The 24,955-nt window shown below is 40.1% G+C and overlaps 4 protein-coding genes across 14 annotated transcripts in view; 2 read left to right on the top strand and 2 right to left on the bottom strand.

Moving 5' to 3' along the window:
* Nucleotides 1–2,524: 2,524 nt before the first annotated feature.
* Nucleotides 2,525–7,341, bottom strand: LOC115243901 (interferon-inducible double-stranded RNA-dependent protein kinase activator A-like). Of its 6 annotated transcripts, none has more exons than XM_029821199.1 (7): nt 7,125–7,340; nt 6,001–6,325; nt 5,784–5,904; nt 5,396–5,690; nt 4,555–4,704; nt 4,282–4,393; nt 2,525–2,828 (listed from the first exon to the last, which is right to left on the bottom strand). In XM_029821199.1, the coding sequence occupies exons 2-7, from the start codon at nt 6,314–6,316 to the stop codon at nt 2,692–2,694; spliced, it is 1,131 nt and encodes a 376-aa protein (XP_029677059.1). In that variant the 5' UTR covers nt 6,317–6,325; nt 7,125–7,340; the 3' UTR covers nt 2,525–2,691. The 6 variants fall into 6 exon arrangements, with proteins under 6 accessions (XP_029677059.1, XP_029677061.1, XP_029677060.1 ...); XM_029821196.1 differs by having other exon boundaries at nt 2,692–2,828; nt 5,784–5,919; XM_029821197.1 differs by lacking the exon at nt 7,125–7,340 and adding an exon at nt 6,673–7,052 and having other exon boundaries at nt 2,692–2,828; nt 5,784–5,919.
* LOC115243904 (5-formyltetrahydrofolate cyclo-ligase) lies at nt 2,964–4,242 on the top strand. The gene is made up of 4 exons (XM_029821203.1): nt 2,964–3,341; nt 3,483–3,738; nt 3,836–3,883; nt 3,991–4,242. The coding sequence occupies exons 1-4, from the start codon at nt 3,231–3,233 to the stop codon at nt 4,161–4,163; spliced, it is 588 nt and encodes a 195-aa protein (XP_029677063.1). The 5' UTR covers nt 2,964–3,230; the 3' UTR covers nt 4,164–4,242.
* A 233-nt stretch (nt 7,342–7,574) lies between the features above and the next one.
* Nucleotides 7,575–18,287, top strand: LOC115243885 (probable ATP-dependent RNA helicase DDX17). Its single transcript, XM_029821172.1, has 8 exons — nt 7,575–7,770; nt 8,097–8,450; nt 8,532–9,185; nt 9,322–9,494; nt 9,607–9,666; nt 11,803–12,045; nt 12,133–12,309; nt 12,378–18,287. Exons 1-8 carry the CDS (start codon nt 7,754–7,756, stop codon nt 12,413–12,415), a joined length of 1,716 nt encoding a protein of 571 aa, XP_029677032.1. The 5' UTR covers nt 7,575–7,753; the 3' UTR covers nt 12,416–18,287.
* A 1,712-nt stretch (nt 18,288–19,999) lies between these two features.
* The window catches only part of LOC115243887 (glutamate-gated chloride channel), a 66,055-nt gene continuing 61,099 nt past the window's right edge, over nt 20,000–24,955 (bottom strand). For all 6 annotated transcript variants that reach the window (XM_029821177.1, XM_029821175.1, XM_029821174.1 and 3 more), the window contains 8 exons: nt 23,755–23,824; nt 23,008–23,161; nt 22,524–22,606; nt 22,239–22,373; nt 21,997–22,149; nt 21,417–21,598; nt 20,964–21,062; nt 20,000–20,379 (listed from right to left, as the gene is read on the bottom strand). In XM_029821177.1, the coding sequence (XP_029677037.1) occupies nt 20,146–20,379; nt 20,964–21,062; nt 21,417–21,598; nt 21,997–22,149; nt 22,239–22,373; nt 22,524–22,606; nt 23,008–23,161; nt 23,755–23,824 (1,110 nt within the window). In that variant the 3' untranslated portion in view covers nt 20,000–20,145. The remainder of the gene's footprint in view (nt 20,380–20,963; nt 21,063–21,416; nt 21,599–21,996; nt 22,150–22,238; nt 22,374–22,523; nt 22,607–23,007; nt 23,162–23,754; nt 23,825–24,955) is intronic.

Here is a 24,955-nt window from a genome sequence, read left to right as displayed (position 1 = left end):
CCCCCCCCCCCCCCTTCATTTTCTTGTATATGATCTTTCTCTCGCGCGCAGACATCATTACACCACCACCCTATATACAAATAGTGAAGCACATTAAAAATATAGCGGTATAAGCTAAGTATTATATAAGTATTGGAAAACTTCCACTAATTCTATGCAAAGTATAGCTTGTAGAATATCATTCATTAAAACTAGGACTTACACGATAACCGTGAGATAATATATATATTTTCATAGTTCCTTTTCCTCTTGAATATTTAAGAATTTTTCTTCTCTCCGTCGAGAGGCGCAGCGTTTTCCGCGCTCAGATATTTCCTGCCCGCACAATCATGACTTGAAAACTAATACAATCAAAACGGCACACCACGTCCTAATTATAGCATTCGCTGTAATTTAGGTACCACTTCGTAGATAGCGTGTACTCTTTTATATCGTCCCCCCCTTTTGTGTCTCTGTATGAAGATTTACACACGCTATATAGATTACATATTATTACATCATAAAATTATAGTTGAGCTCACAACACTCACTATGCCCTGCCGTGTCACATCGAATGACGGAAACAAGTGAAAATCATCGTTTCTGCTTTTCCTCGTATCGTTAAAACGCATCCTTTCCAAGTGCGCTGTTGACTATAATCTCGATACGCGTAAATTTGCCAAAGTACCGTCTCCTCGCTCGGACATTCGCGTTGATCGTGGCTCTATATATAACCCAGATTGGCTAAAATTTATTTCAAACTGGATCAGAAATTGAAATAATTTTCACCATATCTCTTGCGTGTGATACGATTTGTGTGAGTAATTTGGCCAATCTCGCGTAAAAATGTACTTGCGAAACGCTCAACGCAACGATTAACAATCGACAATTCATCGCATCAACTCGCCTTTCGCGAATCAACAAATAATTTCTACGTTAAAAAAATTGATAAATAGGGAAAAAGAGACAAATCCCATTACAAATTCTTTTCAAGAGCATCCATGAATCTTACAATAACCAGAATAAAGAAGTGAAGAATGTTCAAGCATTTATCATCGCGTTCTCAAATTTCTACAATATTAAGCGGAATCTAAAGAAAAGAATCTGACGGTTTTACTTGTTGAATCGCGGCGGTCTCCTCAATCGTGGTATCAATTCTGTCCTGACAGCTCTGGCGTAATTCGGCGCTGCGTACTGATCGGTCACTGCGATTGGGCTCTGAAGACTCTGTATGAACATGGATGAGTCCTGTATCTGACCTACGCCCGCCGCCGCTGCCGCTGCCGCCGCCGCTGCTGCCTGATATTGGTACTGACTATTGGTCATGTCGGCAGTTGGATAGTGATTTGGTTGCACAAATTGCGGCGGATTCTCGTACTGCGGATATGGAATAGAACTCTCTGCAGAGAACTGCGGGATTACCGCAGGATTCACGTTGACCGATGTTGTGGCGAAGCTGCTGGGATCGTAGGTCTGATGATACTGATTCAGTTGTCCAATCTGCGTGGTGTTGAACGGCGGCGATTGCGGAAATTGCGCTGCGGTGTCGGAGAACAGCATGCTTGCAACTGTCGGTTGCGGAAAAGAGTCCGGCCGCGGATACGGTGAAATGCTGGCTGTCACTGCGTTGCTCAGATTCTGGACGTTCGGTATACCAGCGGCGAGAGGTGAAGTGCCGTATCCGTGGAACGTAGTCTGCGAACGGCCGATGGGATCGGCCAGGTCCTTTACACCACCGCTCTGCAGTGAGCTCATCATGTTGAGCTTGGACTTGGCGCCGCCGATTGTTTCATTACCGTGTTTGGCACGTGCATCCGTTAGTAGCGGATGTCGCACGTTCACGATACTCTGCGGGGCACGCAGCGGTGGAAAATTAATCGGCGCCATCTTCGGAACTGAGTTCTGTTGCTGTTGTTGCTGCTCGAGCGCCTTGCGTGCAACCGCAAACGCACTGTTGTTACTATCGTTTCTCTGCGAGACGGCGGTGTATGTGACGCTGGACGGCGTGTGGTTCTCTCTGTGCAAAACAGTTGGCGTCGCGGCCGATTGATGCGTCGCGAATCTTAACGGCAAATTAGCGCAGGTTATCGCAGACGCAGTAGTGCCGCCACTGTTACTGCTACTCCTGCTCTTGTAATCAGGACTGTTCACCGACACCGGTTCCTTATAATCCGATTGAATCGGATAATTCTTGATGCTCGAATCCGCTTCACCCGCAAATTTCTTTGGACCGGCGTAATTCTTCAAATGTTTCACCGGATTGGTCTCGTGTGTGGTATTGTTGACGCAGGTGCTGACAGGCCGTACGCTGCTAAACGCTGTAGAAGAGTTGGACTGTTTCGCGTTGGCGATCGATGCGTTTTTCGTCGCGCTGTGCAATTCGCTTGCAGACTTCAGATTTTCACTGTTACCGTCGTTTTTTTTCATCGATGAATTAATTTTGCCGGTGGCGATCGGGTTCCCAGACGTTGTAATGGTGTGCAAAGTAGCATCTTTGTTACTCATTGCAATATTTGCTGTCCTAACAGACAGTTTGGACGTTCTACTTTTATTTCCCATATGCTCTAACTTTTGCCCGCTTTTACCTTTGTCGGAAATCTGATTGCTAGCTGATAATACTTTGGTGTCCGTATTGTTATTCTGATTTTTAGAAGCAAAATTATTGTGAGGCTTGCAGGTGATGGTGACAGCTGGCAGGAGCAAAGCGCTGGCTCACTTCTTGGTCATGATTTTGAGATATTCCAGAGCATTTTGAGCAGCACTGGCTTGAGCATCTTTACTAGTCGCACCGCAACCATAGCAAACTGCCACTGGCAGGGTAGACAGTTGCACAAGGCACTGGAATTTACCTGGAAGATGGAACAACATTAATGTCTAAATTAATTATGACTGCAGCATTATTTTTATTTTTCGACAAGTATAATTAAGCAATTTTAATAGTTTGCATCATGATTCATGATAATGTGATGTCAAAGATCACCGACATCATATATACATATCTCTACAAATATCTTGCGTAATAAGTAAAGATTACAATGCTTAGCACAGTTCATCGTCAATTTAAAACATATTTGACAGGATACACTGTGACTACATTTACATGCTTATCTGTTTTAATAACATTTGTAGTTATAACCACTAATTAAAAATATCGTGCAAACGCTAGTTTACGCCGGTAATATAATATCAGTTATTACTCGTTATCTATAAGCAGTCGACCTACAAGTAACAGCACAAGTGATCTGTGCACTATGGCAGCTTTAACATCAGCTAAAAACGCCTTGAGAAAAAAAATGAAAAATACTCTTCAAAATATTAGCTTACAAGAAAAAAAGGAACAATCTATAAACGTGATGAAAAAGGTAAGTCAGGAAAAAAACATGTAGATCAATAATATACTTGAACCCTTGAAAAAAAAAGGTTATGTTCTAATGAAATCAAACAGCTGTATATAAAACAATTAATTTTTGACATGATCGAATTATTGTCGCGTTATTTTACAGCTATGCACACTGAAGCAATATCAAGACAGCAAGAGAATCTCGATATATCTAAGTACCAAGGACGAACTTGATACTTTGCCCATCTTAAAACATGTATTTGACACTGGAAAGGAAGCATTTGTTCCACGATATCAAGGAAAAACTATGGAAATGGTAAAACTAATATCACTAGAGGATTATGAGTCATTACCGTTAACAAAATGGAACATTAAACAACCAAGCCTCACTGAATATCGTGAAAATGCATTGGAAACAGGTAAATTCTCATAATAAAGCAAATAAGTCATTATTCAAACTTATTTTAAAAATTTATCAATTAATAATTGAAATCCTGTAAATTTTATCATATATAGGTGGATTAGATTTAATAATATTACCAGGTGTTGCTTTCACAATGAATGGTGAGTTTGGTTTAATAATTATTACAGATGCTTTTACATACAAATAAATGTGTGTATATTGCGTCTCATGATTGTTTTATCTTTATTATTATTTTATAATTAATTAGGAAAACGTCTGGGGCATGGAATGGGTTATTATGACAAATATTTGAAAATATGCTTTAAGAGACAAACCATAAAGCCATATCTAATTGCAGTAGGATTTAAACAACAGATACAACAGGATATTCCTACTAATGAAGACGATGTGCCTGTTGATATTGTATTGGTCGATAAATAGGGGATATATAAAAATATAAAAGCTTGTAATTTTACTTCATGTGTGACATGAATAAAATCATTTTATCTTAGGGGAAAAATATATATAAAATCATTTTTATTATATATCATAAACTTACCACTGATAGATTTTTCTTCAATATCAACATAAGTCACTTCAAACTGCTGCTCTGATGCAATTTCTTGTAAGAATTGTACCAAATTTACATCCCCATCGTTGAAACAGGTATTCTGCAACAAGATTAGAATGGCTTGTACATAACTTGTCTATTTTAATTTACATCAATTTATTTACATAAAAAAAACAGACAATTTCTTTCTGGCTTAAAAGTAGAATAACAATCATCAGAATATTTATTCTTCTATTGGCTTCATCAAATCTGAGTACAAACCTGCAGTTGATAAAGCTTAACACCTGTGGATGACTTGAGACTCTTGTGAAATTTCGAAACTTGGATACTATGTACTGTTGTCAATGTCGAGATTTTGCTACCTTTCAGATCAGCATAACGGGCGCTCACGTTTGCATTTCTTTGCACAATCTATAATGGACAATTAATATACATGTAAAACTTTTGTTAAGCACATAAGTTACAATGCTTTATTAATAGCTACTTGACGTTTACATAAAAACTTAAATGAAGTGGATATGACCCAAATGTATCTCATCAGAGAGAATACACGATTAAATGTAAGTATTACACATTGAAATACGATACTACCAAAATAATGGTCCGTTATAGATTTAAACAGATCGGAAAGATAGCTCACACTTTAAAATGGCGTTAAAGCCAAAATCACTTCCACTTCGCTAAATACACGCGCATTCACATATACACATACATTCACACATACACATGACAAGTGTAAAATGGACACCATCACCAATCGCTTGCCTTTCAATCCTTGCTGTCGTATGTTTGACAACAGCTATCGATCCTGTATCGCATCTCAACAATATTTGTTCCCTTTCTTTTTAAAACATATTTCTAACAAAACCTATGAATTTTAAGGACTATTTTTTGACCTCCATAATTCTGATCAATGAATTTAAATTATCAATTATTTAATATACAATACAAGGAATTACGATTACAAGGAATTGAAATATCCAAACATCAAGGTGGTACTGACAATAGGTATTAAATATACAATATATATACAAATTGACATATTTCATTATTCAATATAACAAAATTATTTAATTAACAAAATGACAATACAGATTCTTACCTCATCCTCATCAACACTGGGAGTTTGGTTATTCATATCGTGTAAAGCTTGCCACATCTTATGAGCGGCATGCCTCTTAGCAACTTTTTTACTTTTTCCTTGACCGACCTCGCGATATTTTAGAATTGAACAAACAATAGTGAATTGTCTTTCATGAGGTAAACCTTCCTCACCCTCCATCGTGTATTTCGGTGGCGGCCAATGGCGCGACATACACATTTCTTGTAAGGCTCCAATTGGGTTATTCACTACTTTCTCCTCTCCATAAGACTGTAGTTCTTGTAAATTTTGAGAGCTGCATAAAAGAAAATAAAGCATAATTTCATATAGTGCATTCAATTGCAAATACTTGAGATATCTCAATATTTGTAACGAGTAATATTCTTACTCGGGTAAACTATTTGGAAGTGGAGATTCTGTAGCTTCGGTATTTACTCCAATTAATTTATCCAGAACAGCTTTTGCAGCGGCATGTTTCGCTTCTTTTTTGGACCTGCCAGTTCCCATTGCTGAAACAATTGGATCTGTTTTTAAATAGCTACATACTTACCGATTAACAATAGGCTACTGTCAATAAGAACAAATAATTCAAAAGATATACGAACCAACGACATCAGCAACAGTGACTCTGTATCGAAATGTAGGTTCATGAATAGCCCCTTCGATTTGTACCAACTCGTACTTGGGTATTGTACCCCTACGAGAAAGTAATTCCTGAAGAACAGAGACTGGTGTTTTGCTGGGTAACGCCTTCATTTCTAAACGTGCTGCCTCGTGTAATGGTAGTTTCTCTAACATCATAGCGTGTAATGTTACGCGAACTCTATTACGACGATTAACATTGTTTGAGTGATTAGGAACGCCACCCACACCAGCCATCATGTTAGGCCCAACCTGTTGTGGTGGATGTATTTCCTCCATAGTAATGTCCTGTGAAATTGTAAATATTAGTGGTTAATGTTTCTTCAATGTCAAAGAATAAAGAAAGATAGAAAGATAAAGTATATATAAAATACTGACTCCATGTAAAAGAAAAAAAATAAAAAAAATAAAAATAAAGCATAAAACTTAACGTTTTCTAACAACTCCAAAAATGAACAACAAAGATAACGAGAATATTGTTGAAGTTTATAACTTCTAATAAATCTTATCCTACATTTCTATCTTCAGTTATATATTTATCTTATCGAGCAGTAACACATATGTAACAGCTAATTTACATGCATGATATGTCCCTAATTATCTTATGCTATACGTATCAAAATCGCAACGCTTACTTCCAATTTCCGACCATTGTAGAAAGATACAAACGATACGTCAGCTCTCAACGATCGTACGTCTTAAAGACGCGGAAACTGGGACGAGCTGTCCATTACGTTAAACGCGACGAAATCGCATCTCAATCGACAGTGCGATAAAATCGTCGGGAGACCGGCATGGCCGCCATGATTGTTATAAAATCCAACCATCGATTGACCGTAATACAACGACGCGAAAAAGATACGCATGGGACTCGCCGGGGACGAGCTGTCGTCGCGCGAAAAATGAACATACAACGTAAACACGACCTCGTTTCCGAGCGATGACGACGACAACGATAACAACGGCGGCGACGACCCGGTATCGGAATAACGGCCGACCGGTTGTATGTGTGTATGTATCGTCCGCTACGCGGTTCGATCCGCGGGGCCAAAGTCACCGGGGGGACAAACACGCGTCTCACACTTACGATTTTTGGGGAGACGTGTAAAGGTTCAGCTGGCTCCTCGACAGGCCAATTCCTATGCGAAAAGCGAATCCCGCTTTTTGTGATCGATCCAAGTCTCACAAAAAGCTTGATCCGTTTGACGACAGAAAAATGGTTTACTGGCTAGCGGAGAATCCCTTCCTCGTTCGCAGCTCTGCGATATCTGTGAGTGTGTCCGTGCATCCCTCTTCACGCGCGTTTATCGCGTTCGAGCGCGCGCGCGCCGATACCTTTATCGTCTGCGGCAGGAAATTATATCGATACTCGATAAAATACCTTCGCTCGGTAAATTAAAGAATCGTAAAGGTGAACTACGTGCGGAGAAACGCATCGCGATCTGATTGGCGGATACCACACGCGATGGCCAATCAGTTGTAGGATGCCATCAGCTCTGTGAAATTTCGAGCAAAGATCTGGAAGACGAGAACGCGTCTATATTATTGCCACGTTAATGGTTTCACTTTTTTCCCTTTTGCGTCACTTTGGATTCGCTCGAGTTCGCGTTCCAATTTGTGTGTACCGTATGCGAACTGTCGCGAGTTATTTTATTCGCGAGTAACATCGAATAATATTGTTTAATAAGAAAATCGAAGAACTTGTGGACGAGGAATATGGGCCGCTATAGAAGGTACGTAGATGCGAATATTGCAATGAAACAGGGCATCTCGTCAAGAACGCTACCCCATTCTAACATTCGCACGATGAGAGACCACTTGACGCGCGTGCGAGCTTACCTTTTCATTATAAAAGTCAGATTTATTAGTATTCTTTCCGAAATTCTTCGACAAGATGTTTCCATAACCTCTTATATTTCTTCAAATTGTGATACACTTTTGCTAGACAGCGGTTGCCTTCTTTATACATGACACTCCTTAAGGACGGACATTTCACTTTAAATTCTGTAAGAATTAGAATTTTAATTAATAAAAGCTTATATATATTATATTTGTCCAGCCGTAGTCGCGATCGGGACAGGCGGCGCAGATCGCGTAGTCGCTCGCGGAGTAGATCACCGCGTGACAGGAGAAGCTGGGGTGGCAGCGGAGGACGCGATAGGCCTTCCAACAGTCGCAGCAGTCGTGGTCAGCCCGGCGCGAATTTAAGGAAACCACGATGGGACCTCAGTCGATTGGAACCCTTCAAAAAGGACTTTTACATTCCTCACGAGGCAGTTCAAAATCGAGATCCACGTATCGTGGAGCAATACAGGGTTGAGAAAGAAATTACGTTGAGGGGCAAAAATATACCTAATCCTGTTTTCAATTTCGACGAGGCAGGTTTCCCGGATTATGTCCTGAAAGAGATCAAGTAAGTAGTAGACGTTACACAGATTAGATCTTTTAATATTTTGTGGTGAGTTTATTAAGTTACCTTTATTTTACATTATAGAAGACAAGGCTTCAGTGAACCCACATCGATCCAAGCTCAAGGATGGCCTATTGCATTAAGCGGCCGAGATATGGTGGGCATTGCATCCACAGGATCTGGGAAAACACTATCTTATATATTGCCTGCGATAGTTCACATTAATAGCCAGCCGAAATTAAGTCGTAAAGATGGGCCTATAGCGTTAGTGTTGGCACCTACACGAGAATTGGCCCAACAGATTCAGCAGGTTGCCGACGATTTCGGACACTCGTCAGGCATTAGAAATACTTGTCTGTATGGTGGAGCACCGAAAGGGGCCCAAGCCAGGGATCTGGATGGTGGTGTAGAAATAGTTATTGCTACACCTGGTAGACTACTAGATTTTCTCGAGTCTGGGAAGACAAATCTGAAAAGATGTACATACTTGGTATTAGATGAAGCTGACAGGATGTTGGACATGGGATTTGAGCCACAAATCAGAAAGATAATAGAACAAATTAGACCAGACAGGCAGACATTGATGTGGTCGGCCACATGGCCTAAAGAAGTAAAGAATTTAGCTGAAGATTTTCTTAAAGATTATGCTCAAATCAACGTTGGTTCTTTACAACTTTCAGCAAATCATAATATATTGCAAATAATAGATGTATGTCAGGACTATGAAAAAGAGAATAAGTGAGTATAAGAGTTTTGAGTGCTTTTGGCTTTTTGTTTAGTTTTTAGCACAGCAGTTATTAACAATTATTGATAGTTACAAGTACACAATTATACTAACAGTTCTGAAGAAAACTGTCTTATCAAATTTTTATAGATTAAGTACTCTATTGAAAGAAATAATGGCAGAAAGTGAGAATAAAACCATAGTATTTATTGAAACGAAACGTAGAGTAGACGAGATAACGAGGAAAATGAAGCGCGATGGTTGGCCAGCAGTTTGCATTCACGGTGACAAGACGCAACAGGAACGAGATTGGGTTTTACAAGGTATAGATGAATGCACGATATTAAATAAACTTTCTGCAAAGAATTCAGAAAAAAACTAACAAAATATATGCATATGTGAAGTGTGCAAGTATTACATTTATATGTAATTTAGATTTCAGATCGGGCAAAGCACCAATCCTTGTTGCTACTGATGTTGCTGCGCGTGGTCTTGGTAAGTAATTCAATGTTTTCTATTACATTATAACGCAACAATATATTGTCAGTTATTTTCCTATAACATGGAAGACAAGCTGATTAAAATTCACGGTATTAATTTCAAATCCCCAAAATTATAAATTTTTTTCTTTTTTATATACAATGCTCTATTCTGATCAAAAATTCTTAATGTAATGTAATGTTCCGTTAAAAGCATAAACTTAAAGATACAAACAATTTAGATTGAAACATTTAAATTGTAAATTTGAGAATCTTTTCAAGAATTTTGCGCTATACGAAGTTGAGAATAATACGTGCGAGTTAATCTTGTAACAAATTAAATAAGTCAAATCATACATATATATCGATAATGCCGAAGAAATAACAGAAACCAAATGTGTCCGTTGCATAAGAACTGACCTTGGCTTAAACTAATTTATATGGCATATTACACATGCAAACTTTGTTAATTGCAATTACGCGCATTATATTTAAATTCGGATCTTTTGTGCGAACGGAACATTACAGTTTTTAACGCGTTGTAAACTTGAAATCAGAAAGAAGGGAATCAGAGAGAAGGAATAGGGCAAAAGAAAATGAGCAAAAAGATATGAACATATTGAAACAGGAGGATGGTTGGAGGTAACTATACAGCTAACGCGGTTGGATCTTTGTTTGTATTGCAGAGGCACATTGCGCGCAGGCCCACGCCGGGTAATGCAAAGCATGTCGGGGGTGCCCGCCGCCGCTCTTTGTTCGGTGGTGCACTGGTTTGCATTGTCTGCGCTGGCCGCGACGCCGTGCCTCTATCCGTCCGTCCGTCCGTCAATCGCGTGTGAAGTCCGGCCAAGTCCGGGCCAAATCGGGATCTACTACTACTACTACTCTACTACTACTACTTTACCTACCTACCTACATACTGGATATCAGTCCTACTGCGCTGCGCTGTACGCCATCCGGGCTGGCTGGCCAGGTCGTTGTTGCCAGAATAGAGTCCCCTGCGCTGGCACGCTCAAGCTAATCAGACAACCAACAACGTTGGTCCGTTGAGACGGTGGCATGTGATAGCAGATATGCCAGAGCCTCTCTTAGCGCGCCCTGCGCCTGTAGCGACAGAGTGGCGGAGGCAGTAGCTGGAGCGAGCGCAAATAGCCAGGCCCTGCCCGTACGTTGCTAGCGAAACACTCGCCCACTGCCTAATATATTTTAGTAAAATATAGTTAAAATTTTTTTAATTAATTGACATTTACATATATACACTCGCATACACACACACGCATACACATATATACACTCACACACACATACATACACTTATACGCGTATATATAAATACATGTATGTATACATGCGTTTGTCTTGCCTGTGTAATTATTAACTTATTACGAATAATGTCTGTCAAACTGCTCGTTTGTCTACATATATGTATATATATACGAGTATGAACGCATAACGCTCACAAATCTACTTATCACTTTTATGTCCCTTTAAACTGTACGCATTCTCTGACCCTCTGTCCTTTTAATTCCTATGATGACCAACACCATACAGTCGCATTTTTTTATCATAACTAACTATTGTACCATGTGAATTTGTCACATGGTACCAGCCCACGATTTCAGTCTCTTTTCTAGATATCAGTCATTTATATTTGTTGGAAAAAGACTTTAAACGCATTTTTATAATCTCTTTGCTTCTTTTTTTTTGGAATTATAATAAAGTCAAAGTATTCATCATCGTGATATTTAGGAAAGGAAGAGTCAGAATCGTGCTCGGTTTAACGGTTTGTTTTTGTTTTATATTCTTTTTACAGAAAACCTTACTTATCAAAATTATAACAAAATCGTGTCACTAAAAAATTGTTATTTTTATATAACAGAATTCTTTACGTTCAATCTTTTTTGTTGTAAATTTTTAAATGCAAGAATCAACGCAATAATATCCGTATTATTACGTAGTTTCTTCGTGAGCATATCGAATGTCGTTATATAATTTATTGTAATATACCGTCCGGTAACATTCAAGACCTATACTCGACTTGCGGTGTTTCACAATCCTTGCAACACTATTACTGTCTTAACCCATATCTGTCCTCAACACTGAAATCCCACAAAAAGTCGGGCCAATCTAATGTCAAATCTTAATCTTTCAGACGTTGAAGATGTCAAGTTTGTCATCAATTTTGACTACCCCTCCTGTTCCGAGGATTATGTTCATCGTATCGGTCGTACCGGCCGTCGACAGAAAACCGGCACAGCGTATACTTTCTTCACGCCCAACAACGCCAACAAGGCCAACGACCTGATACAAGTACTGAAGGAGGCAAATCAGGTGATAAATCCGAAACTGTTGGAGCTCGCCGATGGTAAAGCTGGCGGATATGGCAGAAACAGAGGTATTTCTAAAACGAGTACACCGAGAAACTATTATACATTGCATGAAGTTGAAGCTCGTGTAAAGACGATCGAATTCACGTCGACAGGTGCAAGAAATCGATGGCGATCTCGAGGCGGTGGAGGCGGTGGTCGTAACGGAAAGGAACGCAGTTACTCGCGAAGCAGAAGTCGAAGTCATAGCAGAGAACGCAACGGTCGTAGCAGTCGACGAAGCTATAGTCGTAGCTATTCGCGAAGTCGTAGCCCCATTAGTAACCGTAACGGTAAGTTGCTATGCTACCGAAAAGCTATTAAAGCCTGGTGAAACTAACGAGAAATTGTTTCTCCTCAGAGGTTATCGGCAAGAGTTACTGGAGTAGCGAGAGATGATCTTCCAGCGGCGGCTAAAAACGTGTCTGTATTTACGAGACAGGTAAATTTTTTTTACGTCCAATAAAAGCGGTGCATCAGCAAGATAATGACTGTTGAAATCACCGATTTTAAATGAAACATACGCTATTCGCAATAAGTTATTTATGCCGAGTTTAATGGGACGCTATTGTAATTTTGCATACAGTAGCATATATACGTCTTCGTATCCCATGGAATCGCCATTAAGCTGGCGCCAGATTATGCGGGTTAATTCGCGATTTATGAATAGCTGATGGAAAAGATAGTCGAATCGCGAACGATAAATCAGGCTTTCCGCATTGGCGAACGATAAATCTTTCGCGAATTACTGTGAAATCACGAATAATCTAGCGCCCTAGCTTTTGACTTGCTGTGCAACATATTTGATAGTTTGCTGACCACATTTACACGAATCTATTATATCAACTTCAATATACTGATCGTCGCTGTCGTAAGATAAGCTTTTATGCAATTCATGTGTATTTGTAATATTTAAAGTATACTTGGATTTGGACAAGTGAAGATATTTTAATTGCTACTTGTTATATAATGATAGAATGTGCTATCATTTTTTATTTCCTTTTGCATCTTCTCTGCCGCATCTAATTTTTTCCCTCTCAAGTGTTATCTATATACACCAGATTTAGATTAGATATAATACGAATACATTACAACGCAAACTACCGTTTATATGTTTTTATAACTCTCTACTTCTTACATCCCAGTAGTAAAAAAAAAAGAAAATAAAACTAAGATGATGTAAGCGAATGAATAAATCTAATCATTATGCAAACTAAACTTCCAGAATGTAGCAACGTTTAATTTAGTATATATATATAATATAATTATATATTATATATGAAATAATATAATATATTGATATAATATATAATTATATATTTTATACATATAGAGATCGTAATTATAAATGTCTAGCGCGCTTATATTTGTAATTTATTCGTCTGTATTTAGACAATTGCGACAGATAATAAATAATAATAATAACACTTGATGTACAGTATTTCACCAATGTGACACAAATAAATTCGTATAAATGTGTCTAAATTATTATACATCATTCCGTATTACACTACTAATACACATTGGCTCCTACTAGAATATTTTTCAATGACTATGTTATTTTATTAGTAGCCACTTACCTGTGATGCACTCGGCGATAATATATCTATAAATTATATAAGCGCTACATTAATTTAATAAAATATAATAAAATCATTCATCGTAAAAAAGAAGTGGATCCTAATTGTAGCGATTGTCGGAATTACTTCGTTAATCATGTAGGGAAGAGTAAAACAACAAAAGAATGAAAAATGACTCATACGTAGGATCAATTTTTCGCCCCGTTCTGTTTAATTTAATTTATATATCTTAATTACACACACAGTGATAATGCTTAAAGGTCTTACGGTAATTTTAGAATACCGATTCTGTTTGTTGTTTTCTCAGCCTAATGTGCACCGATCTTCGGTTCGGTTGGCTTCGCATCCTCTGGTGGCCGATCCCGGCCACACGTGCGATACTTTGTTGACAAGAATGATTATTACTCAACCAATATAAGATGTACACCGGTGTAATTGACGATCTAATGAGTTTCACGCTGGAAAAGATCCCTTCTTTTTTTTTATCGGACTATGCGCCACGATATAAATTTATTATGTTACACATCTTGAATATCGTGCTTTTGCACTCACGAATCACAAACATGCAATATCTTCTTCTTTACGTTCTCGACGCGTGCTCGCTCGAGAGTCGATTGTGCCCTCTTTCGCCAAGGGAGGACACGATCCTTACGATTATTATGGACAACGTTTAATATCCGCTCGTCGATACTTATCCAGGACGCGAGCGCGGTTTTATAGGGGATTAATTGAAACGGTGATCGTGACTCGATCGCGATTACGGCGAGGAAATCTTCGACAGTTTCAACCGAAAGTTTGAGGCACCTTTGAATATCTATAGAAAGAAGCGCAAGAAATTTCTATGTACTTTATTATAGCACAATCGCATATTTTAGAAAGTATTATTATTCGGTCTTTATAAAAATTTACCGCGTCTCGTTTTCTCAATTCAAGAGTCCTATAGAGAGGACTCATCAGAGATGCCTCGTATTTTCGGTCGAGACCGCGCAAGACTCGCTTATCGTTTGTCCGTGATTGTAAGAAAAAACGATACCGATGTCCCACTAATCGTAATGTTAACGTTAAAGTGCGATTTTTTTGTGTCTTCGCAATGCAAACGTGCGCGGGATAACGCGAGAATCTCTTGTGAGACACGCACAGTGTGCGTACGTGCGGCTTGTGTGTTTTTGTGTACATGTGTTCAACAAGCTCCTCGCATGAATTTTTGGGGTAAAGGAGGAATTTATTTTGTTTTTACAGAGGGCTCAGCATGCTTCGTTCACATATATTACAACGTACGCATATAACAATAACATTAAACCCTTTAGGTGTGTCTTCGGACGTGGGAGAGAGCTATGTGTGTGGCGCGCTTATAATTATATTTGCGATACAATGGGATCTCTCGTACTTCGTATCTCGTGCAAGGGTCATATATTCATGTGTGTGTGTGTGTGTGTGTGTGTGTGTGTGTACTTATGTGTGTGAGACGCTATGTGTTCTTTTTTGGTGTGCGAATCGATCTCGCTTGGATTCGAGTGACTCCAAGCAAGCGAGTGACAAGTGTGAGGGTGAAGTTTTACACGGTCGTCCCCAACTTCCGGTCACCGGAAGTAACCTCCTCAATCCGCGCGATATATCCCGATCGTTTTATCTCGAAATCTTTACTTTTTAGCGTTACATTTACGACTTATTGTTAGAATCGAGGAGGGCACGTGATCCGGTGACGCGTGCCGGCGCGTGCGTGCAGCAGATTCGATGATATCTAATTAAACATCAGTCAATTGTCCACAACCGCTAAAATATCCGAAAGCCTCGTCTCAAAGAGCCAGCGGCTTCCAAAAAAGAAGCGAATTGATGATGGGAGACGAGACAAAACGTTGGAGGCAATCGTTGCTCGGTCGCTCAAATTAAAGGCGTTCGCTAAAAATGTCATCAATTTTTTATACCTTCGTTTTCGATATGCAATCATGAAGCCGGACAATTCGGGGAAAAAGACAATTTCTCGCACTCGTTATTATATGGCTCTATTGTCAAACTATCCGTGTAGATTCTACGATTGCTCTTTTGTGTTGTTAAGAAATCGTTAGAAAGCACAAGAATAATTTTTTAGATTGACTTGTAATATCTTTTATATCGAGATAATACATATAATCTCTCGGTCGTATTTTCTCGTGACTTCTTTCGCGCGCAAAAAAAAAAAGGAAGCGAAGTATCTCGGAGCACGAATTTTTATTATGTTGCGTTGATTAAAAAGATGCAGAAAGTTTCAAGCGATCTACTAACAGCCTGTAGCTATCTCTGCAAAAGATTTCGCGACGATTTAAGTCTGTCGATTCGGACCGCTCGATGCATCGCGCATCTACGAGATTCGCTAATATAAACGTGCGCGCGAGTCTATACGCTATCGAGAGATTCGATAACCGTTGTACTATATATATACATAGATCTCTACGTGTAATCGTTTCGTAAATACTGGCTTTGTGTCCCTTCGTGTCTCTAACACGTACAGAAAGAGACATCCCTTAAGTATATATGGTGTCGCTCACTCCCGGCTCACGCAGAAGCCAGTAATATACCGGGTGTTTACGCGCAAACAACGACAGTCTCCGTGTAACATATTAAAGCCGTAGCCACGGTATAGACGGATGCGGAGAATTTGAAACGAACCGGACAAGATAGAAAAACAAAGATGACGATCGCTCTCGTCTATACCACATCTACGATCTAATTATTCTACATAATATTCGAAAAATCCAAGCAAAAAAATAAAAATCAAGTGTCCCCTCCGATTACTGCTAACGTTGTATGCACGATAATACTGCATGATCATTATTCTACTTAAATTACGTGCGTGAAGCGGCGTTTTAGATATTTCACGCGCAATCGATTCCGATTCTAACATACATCCCGATTTGCAAATATGTACCATTAGTCTGAATTGCGCGAAACAACGAATTACGAGTCGAGAGATTACAGTATTCATCCGTTGAAGATTGATTTTGTTCAATTTTTCCAATTGTTAAATTTAAAAAAAATGATTAGTGTGCGACGAGGTGTATTATTGTTATAATGGCGGGAAGTTGACTTCATTTCTGCGAAGGTTTGACGCAAGATTTTCGTAGCTTTGCGTATGTAGATATTTCTCGGCTACCGGAAATAATTCTCGCTTGTGATTATTTGATTTTATTTCTCCAGGATTTAAAGAGATCTGCCTAAATAATACTTAGAAGTATAATTTTTACTTGAATCGTGTGACGTAAATATAAACTCTCGCAGTTTAATATTCCTTATACTTTTACGATAATATTTTCGAAAAGTGCGGCGATTCGTTATAAAAAAACACAGTCACCGTTAATGACATTTGTATCTGCATTTACGACGATTTTCCCGCTTTCGTAAGGATACTTTTCGTTCCATACGCGTGATCCCGGCTTGTTATACCCAGAGACACAGATGCATCTTTTGTTTTAAGTTACAATATCGAATCTTGGAATAACGACATCGATATTAAATCGCATTTATCACACGAACAATTGTAATTGTAGAAAGAAGATGAGTTTATATACTCCGAGTATAACACGCAATCCTACAAGGGCGCGAGATGTATTAGCCGACGTCGCGAGCGGATTGTCGAATCCGCGAAATAGTTACTTCTTCTTACGCACGCGCATGGTATCGATTGCACGAAGTAAAAGGAAGATACGAACGGGGAGAAACGGAGGGATGCAGATCGGACGCGCGTGAATCTCCGTTCATTGCAAATTATCAGTCGGGGACGAGTTATTCCCCCGACAATCTTCTGGATTCGAGATTAGGGACGCGGCTCTTCAGAGAAATAACGCACGCAGGAAATGGCATGCCCGATCACGCACCCTCCTGTTTCCTCGTTAACCACCGAGTACGTAACGGAATGTGCTCTCGTCGAGGCTTACTGGGGTCGCCGTGTCGTCTCTCGCTTGAGGGTAGCGTCTCCCGTCGAGTTTCAAAAAATACAACTATCGTCCGCACCGCGTTTTCTTTCTTTCTTTCTTTCTTACGTTTTTTTTCTCTGTGAGCACGTTCTGCGTGTCATCTCCTCGTTCCATCCGCGAGGTCGACGACACCGCAATTCCTCGCAACAAGTAGAATAATAAGTCGACGGGGGTAGATTTTCACGCGCGGCGTCGCCGATCTCTTGTGAGCAATATATGTGTGATAGCCCCGAGCCGGGTATCTCCTCTTCTCCCTGGGCGACCGACCCGGGGCAGCGGAAAAAGAAAATACATTCGTCCGCGAATTGCGCGCGACGCGACTGCTTCACCGGTATTTTGTATCGCGAGTCCGCGCTCGCCCTCGGCTCGCATTCGCGTCTGCACGTTAATCTTTATCCGGGCTTCGAATTATTTTCGTAAAAAAAAATAACATCTCCTTTACATTCATTCACTGTTTCTCTGCAATTCGCCCAAAATATTACGAATTCTCAATTCGTTGATAATTTACGCCAAATAATCGCTTCGGCGAAAGCGTATTAGCTTTTCTTCTTAGAAACGGGAAAAGAATCGCCCAGATAAGGATTAAAATTAGCGATACCAAGGCGTCTCTCGTGTTGTATATTATCAGTGATGAAGGAACAGATGGTACCTTTCAAAGCGTCCACTGATGTTAAGCGTTAAATTATAACGGTTAGTTTTCCCGATTTAATTTTAAACTTCGCGATAACTGTTTTTTTTTTTGCTTCATATCTTTCTTTTATAAATTATAAAAAAAGTAAATAGAATAGATAATAGAAGAAATAAATAGAAAAAATACAATAACTCAAAAACACGTGCACTTTTGAAGCTCCTTGGCACCGCTAGAGTTGATAAACCTGCCAGCTCATACTAGCAGGCTGTTGTACACTCGGAAAACTATCGGAACATTCGACACTTCTAAAGATATATCTCCCAATATTTTGCAGCGTCAAACATTCCGGTCAATCCCCCTGTGCAGCCTTAAGAAGGGGCAACACGTGGCACAGCGAGATAATGCAGACCGCTCCGTATTCTCTGTGAAACGACAATGAAACATCTCCTGTACAAACATTACCGATGCAACTATCGTTTTGCGAAGAAATCGGAGCGTGATCGTCATTACCATGAAATGTCGCGGGTTATTATTTTACCCCGTTTTTTATGATAATATTTACCGAATTCGGAATCGTCCGACGTCAATTCGCAACGACGGACGCGTCCGCAGATTGCGCGTCGACGAACGAGAGCTCGCTCGCTCGACGACGCGTCATTTCGCGCAACGTAGATATAATTATATTTGTAAATTTTACGCTTTTTTTTTTAAATTGTTAACAGGCCGTGGCTATACAGGGCCCACTACGCTTTCAGTTCAGTCTGTGGCACGCGGTCTTCCGAGCGGGTCATAAGGTACGGTGTGCGTGTGTGTACGTGTATTAAATGTGTAAAGTACGCTCGGGTAATGTGTTACGTTTTATCGTCCTCATCGTTTTTACCCACCGTCGTAAGATATCTACCGAGCATCGCTAACATCCTCGTTGCGCCTTGGATGATCCTCGTTCTGGAATATTTTCATTTCGGGCGCGGGCAGTAGAGGAATCTCTTTTCGTCGAAGTGCCTCTGATCGGTCCTTATCGAGTAAACGCGATTTGACTGCGATCTCGTTGATGTCAAAGACTTTTTTGAAAGATCGACAATTTTGTAAAGTTGCCTCGAGTCATCTCTTCAAGGATCCGACTTGGCTTCGTACACACCATTCTGATTCCGTCACACTTTCCTCTTCTCTTTCCTCACTTCTTCATGCCGTCGTTATCGTCGCCGCGAAACAGATAAATAGACCAGTACGCGAAATTGAAGAGAATGAACATGAGAGGGAAGGCAACGCGCGCGAAGATATCGATCCTCGCGCTGCCCTGGGCACGGCAGGTGAGCAGTTTGCGCGATAGGTCCCAGCAGCCATTTCGCGACGATACCGTCGCCGGTGCGGGCGGTGGCACCGCGGATGACGCCGGCGCAGCGATCGGCGGCGAGGGCGTCGCGGCGCGCGACATGGTGCGTGACGGCGTGCCCAACGGCGATGCCGAGGAGGCCGGCGAGGGCCATCGCGACGGCGATGGCGACGACCTCGCCGAGCTCCTGCGCGAATGGTGTCGCGGTGCCCGCATCGGGGAGCACCGGCCGGTGACGCAATCTTCGTCGTTTAACGGCGAGAAAGACGGCGACGGCGAGCGATCCGGATGATAACGCTGATGACGATGCGACTGATGGTGATGCTGCTGCTGCTGATGATGATGATCCTGCTGATACATACGCGGCAGCGAATGATGCTGCGATATCGTCTGATTACCGCCGGCACGCTGATGACGCTGTAGCTGCTGATGGTAGTGATGGTGATGATGATGGTGATGATTGTGATGATGATTCTGAGGAGGATGATGATGCTGATGATTCTGATGGTGGTTGTACGGTTGTCGGTGACGAGGACGCGAACGTTGTTGCGGCGGCCGTGTCTGTTGGAACTGTTGTTGCTGAGGATGGCCGCGAGCCACTTCCCTTGTTGATCCGAGCGCCTCCTCCTCGTGATTTACTCGCTGTCCGTCTCCTCCCGAAACAGGTACGTGGACCAGTACGCGAGGTTGAAGAAAGCGAATACGATTGGGAAGAAGATCCGTGAGATAACGTCGATGCGCTTGGACCTCGTCGGGAACTTGGACAGCCACGACCTGCAGCAGTTTTTTTTCCGTGGTTGCATATGTATTTCGCACTGCCGCAATTTATCCATCGACATGGAATCCTCCGGGTGTCGGACGAGAGGCTTCTGAAAGAATTCGGGCGATATTGATCCATTAGTTACTGGCACTGCTTTTCCTTGTTTCCGCAACTCAAGCAATTTTGATTCTCTCCTTTTTGCCGAATAAGAGAAACTAATTCTGTAATTTTATTTTAGACGTGGAAATGTGAACAAACTCGACACGTGAAAAATTCAGATCTCCAAGTCCATTTTAGACGATCTAACTCGCGATGAAATTTAAAACGGAAATCTAATTTATAATTTTATGTGTCGCATTTTTTTAATATATATGTATATCCTAATATGTGTATTCTTTATATTGTGTATTTTATCATTTCAAATAATACGCAATACAAAATTATAAGTAAAATTCTGTCCCGAATTTCGCGAATTACAAATGGGGCAACACTACTAAATTTCCTTGTGTTCAGAATTTGTAATTATACTTTTCCTCGTAACGAACAAGCAAGTTGAATAAGATTCCAAGAGGAACGTTCAATTGAAATAGAAGTTCCCGTAAAAGCACGACGACCATCTCTATAAAGCATCCCGAGCGTGCCCGGAATCTCGTGAAACGTATCGTATATATCTATGGTTCTTGGCATACTGACCATGGCGAAGTTGGCGGATCCGTCCGGCTCGAGCAGCTCCGAGGATGGGTCGATCGACGACGAATGTTCCATCTCGCTTGGTGGAAACTGCTTCTTTATGTTGTCGCTGTGCATGTCGCTGCGCGACGCGTAGTTGACCAACGCGAATTCGAGTAGAGCGCCGAACACGAAGGTCAAGCACACCCCCGTCCAAACGTCAATGGCCTTGGTATAAGAGACCGGTGGCAGTGAGGCATTTATCCCTGATGTCTGCGTGGCCATCGTCAGTAGTGTCGTAACGCCTAAAGAAGGACAGATGTTAGCGGATATCTCTCCGATAATAAGAGAACGAGAAGAATCGTAATAAAAAGTATTCAGAAAGTAGACAGTTACAATTTGTCTTTTTTTAAGAATCAGAATAATGATTACATTGATCGCTCGTATTCTACAAATGATTCATTTTGAGATCTTTATGTTGTCGCTGTGCATGTCGCTGCGCGACGCGTAGTTGACCAACGCGAATTCGAGTAGAGCGCCGAACACGAAGGTCAAGCACACCCCCGTCCAAACGTCAATGGCCTTGGTATAAGAGACCGGTGGCAGTGAGGCATTTATCCCTGATGTCTGCGTGGCCATCGTCAGTAGTGTCGTAACGCCTAAAGAAGGACAGATGTTAGCGGAAAGTAGACAGTTACAATTTGTCTTTTTTTTAAGAATCAGAATAATGATTACATTGATCGCTCGTATTCTACAAATGATTCATTTTGAGATGCGTGTCCTCTCTCCTTCAATTCTTTCCAGCATTTAAAAGTTTTAATTATTTTGCACATAAATTTAAACTCTCGAAAGTCTATTTTAATTTCTATCTCGCAATGATTATGTTTCACTCCTCATTACCAATATTACATTCGACAACTGTTATAATTCTATACTTCTGTTATTGCCAAAGAGACGCCAATAAATATGTAAATGAGCAATCAAAGTTCTGGGTTATCCGATAACATGCCTGGACACGTTCGCTGCGCGTTTAGAGATTAGCTGTGATAATTTGTACCTAGTGACACCCGGGCAGGCACGGCGCTCTGATCCAGCCAGAAAGACACCCAGGACACGATAACGAGCATGCAGCACGGGATGTAGATTTGGATGAGATAGTAGCTGAATTCCCTCTTGAATAGCAGGTCCACTTTCAAGCAACTGTATTCTCCTGTTTTTTTTTTTTTTCATCCAATAATCTCATCAGATTATGCGAGTTTTCGTCTAGTGTAATCTGGATGCAATAGCGATTTTACTTACCGGTGTTCGTTTTACTATTGCAGTAATCCGTGAGGAATTTCTCCAGGGTGAACCTGGGTAGATGTAAATTCTTGACCACTTGAACGGGATCGCCTTCCTTCCAGAGAAAGACCAAGTCGTTCGTCGTCCATCCGTCTATCGGGGAAACGGGAGGGGGCGAAAATATAATTATTTTAATCCGCGAATATATATTCTCGAAAGTAATTATTATTCGAATTATTTTCTCGGTAACGATTATTGCGCGTGTAATCGCGATAGTTACATCTGTTACAGCGAGTTACTTACAACTAGCCATACGAAGTGAGCAAATTTGTCGATCCAGGGGATACAGTTTCAGATTCATGGGACAGGAGAGCGTTAAGGATATCCTGCACCAGAAGAAAAAACAGATTTATATATAATCTGGTGGAAAAAAAAAAAAAAAAAAAAAAAAAAAAAGAATCCAATTCGCAAATGTATGTACGCGTGTTTGATTGTCATGCGCACAGTACATACGCAAAATAGATCTCTCCGATGTGTACATTAGCGAAGCGAATTTCGCAACATTCGATTATACGGAGAATGAAACGCGCTACAGATAATGTATACTGGTTTATATCGAAGCGACATGAAATTTAAATGTCGATCGGATAAACTCGGACGATAAAACACTGCGTGCAATGTTTACAAAAAAAAAAAAAAAAGCGCTTCATCGATCTATTATAAAAATTACGTCATCTCGTTGATTAAATCGATTTTTGGCGGGTGTTGCAATATCCACGATACTCACCGTATGCTGTAAAGAACCGAGCCATGCGGGAAAATTCGTATATATACGTTGGGCATAATGATGTTGTGGAAATGACCCTCCTTCTCGTTTGAGAAAAACAGATCCGGCATCCAAACCCTCGACGCCTCCGTAAGAGTTAAATATTTAAGTTTACCTGCAACGAACAGTCGATTTTTTCATTCCACTGAAAAATCGGTGTACATTTGGTGTGCGTCGCTCGTTAACATACAGTTCGCGGTAAACGCATAAAGAACGCGAGAGCGGCAATTTATGAAAGAGAAGAGATAAAAGTGGCCACTGTTAAATTTGCGTAACGACGGTTGCTCGTGAGAGTAAAATGTTATGACTCGTCCTTTACGCGACATGGAAAAAAGGTATAATATAAATGCCCTTTATATGTGGGTATTTTCGCATATATATCCTACTATATATGATATTATTGCGTAAAGATACTTTGACATTTGCCCAAATTAAAGGAGAATGAAGTTTTGGTCGAGCTCTTTTAATTTTCCATCATGAAACGTTTGGGAGAATATATTCAACGTTTAAAACTCTATTATATATATTTCTGTACAGCTAATATGATATTCTTGCGGAACATCATATACGCATATTGCAATGAGTTATTCCCATTTTATCGTATATAATTTTTATTAGCGTCAAAAAATATCAATACTAAAAGTATCTCGCGCGAGAAAAATTCAGATTAAGCATAAATATAAAATATTATTTAAAACATTTACATACCTCCAAAGTCATTAAATCTTAATCTCTCATCCAACCATTGTTCCCGAAATGTTAATTGTACGGAGTATTCCTAGAGAGAAAGAAAAATTGCGATTAAACAAAGTCCCGCGTGAGATGGCGGCGAGTTGTTTCCTTTTCTTCTTTCCGACACCCGCGAGCGATAGTTTTCCCAATTATAAAGTTTCGTAAAGTAAAGAAAAACCAACGTGCGAGAGGAGAAATGAAAAGCGGCAAAAGTCTAAATCGCCAGAATCTCGAATCAGATAGCATTTATAATGGCAGTCTATAGTTATCGTAACGAAAGAAGAAAATAGCTTTATGCAAATGATGGCTTTGCATTTAACGAAGAAACCACGATAATTACAATTTTATTTTTAATTCAATAATTATCATTCTCAGAAACGCGAATTCTCCCCGGTGTATCCAATAGTAATATCTCGACGCGAGGAAGAAAACTTGATAAAGTTGAATAAACGAAAATTTATTTGCCCTATATAATCAATTCTCTCTATTCTAGAGATTCGGTTAAAATATACTCTCGCACTTATAAAAGATTACTCGTATATTTCGCGACAAAGAGAATTTATTTCTACCTCTGTATATATAAAATATTATTGCAACGTCAAATTGATCATCGATATTCTTACCGTGAAATAATGATCGTCGATACAGATATGGATAATAAATTATATTGCAAGTAAAAAGATATTCTTATCAAGTCAATATTATCGAATGTTCTGATTTCGTTTTTGCAATTAATACAATTTTATATCTTTCCTCTTTTCAATTTATTGTCAGATCGTAATCGAGATATCGCGTTGCGTTACGTATACTTATACTTATACATCATGTAATTGACAATTTTAGCAGAATAGAAAAGAAGTTACGTAAACTATTGTTCAGGTCATTTCTATGCCGGAAGGATATTCTACGTGATTTTAATCTACGATTATAGATTAACGAGGTCAGCAACATTCGTCGATCGACGATCATATCTGCCGGATTAATCTCTCTTGGAGTCATCGCGTACGTCGATCGAAGCTAACTCGTCACGGATCGAACCGGTACATCAAGGTAGCAGAACGTCATTTCATCGACTCGAATACGTTACGTACACGTATCGATCCGTGACGACTATCTATTATCAACCGGTACATATATGTGTCGAGAAATGTGTATCATCGCGGCAGAAGATGGGAAG

The sequence above is a fragment of the Formica exsecta genome, unplaced genomic scaffold (assembly GCF_003651465.1).
Source record: "Formica exsecta isolate Colony F162 unplaced genomic scaffold, ASM365146v1 scaffold744, whole genome shotgun sequence".
NCBI classification, from domain to species: Eukaryota; Metazoa; Arthropoda; class Insecta; order Hymenoptera; family Formicidae; genus Formica; species Formica exsecta.
Note: the sequence above shows the minus strand (reverse complement) of the source record. Positions and strands in the feature narration are given on the sequence as shown.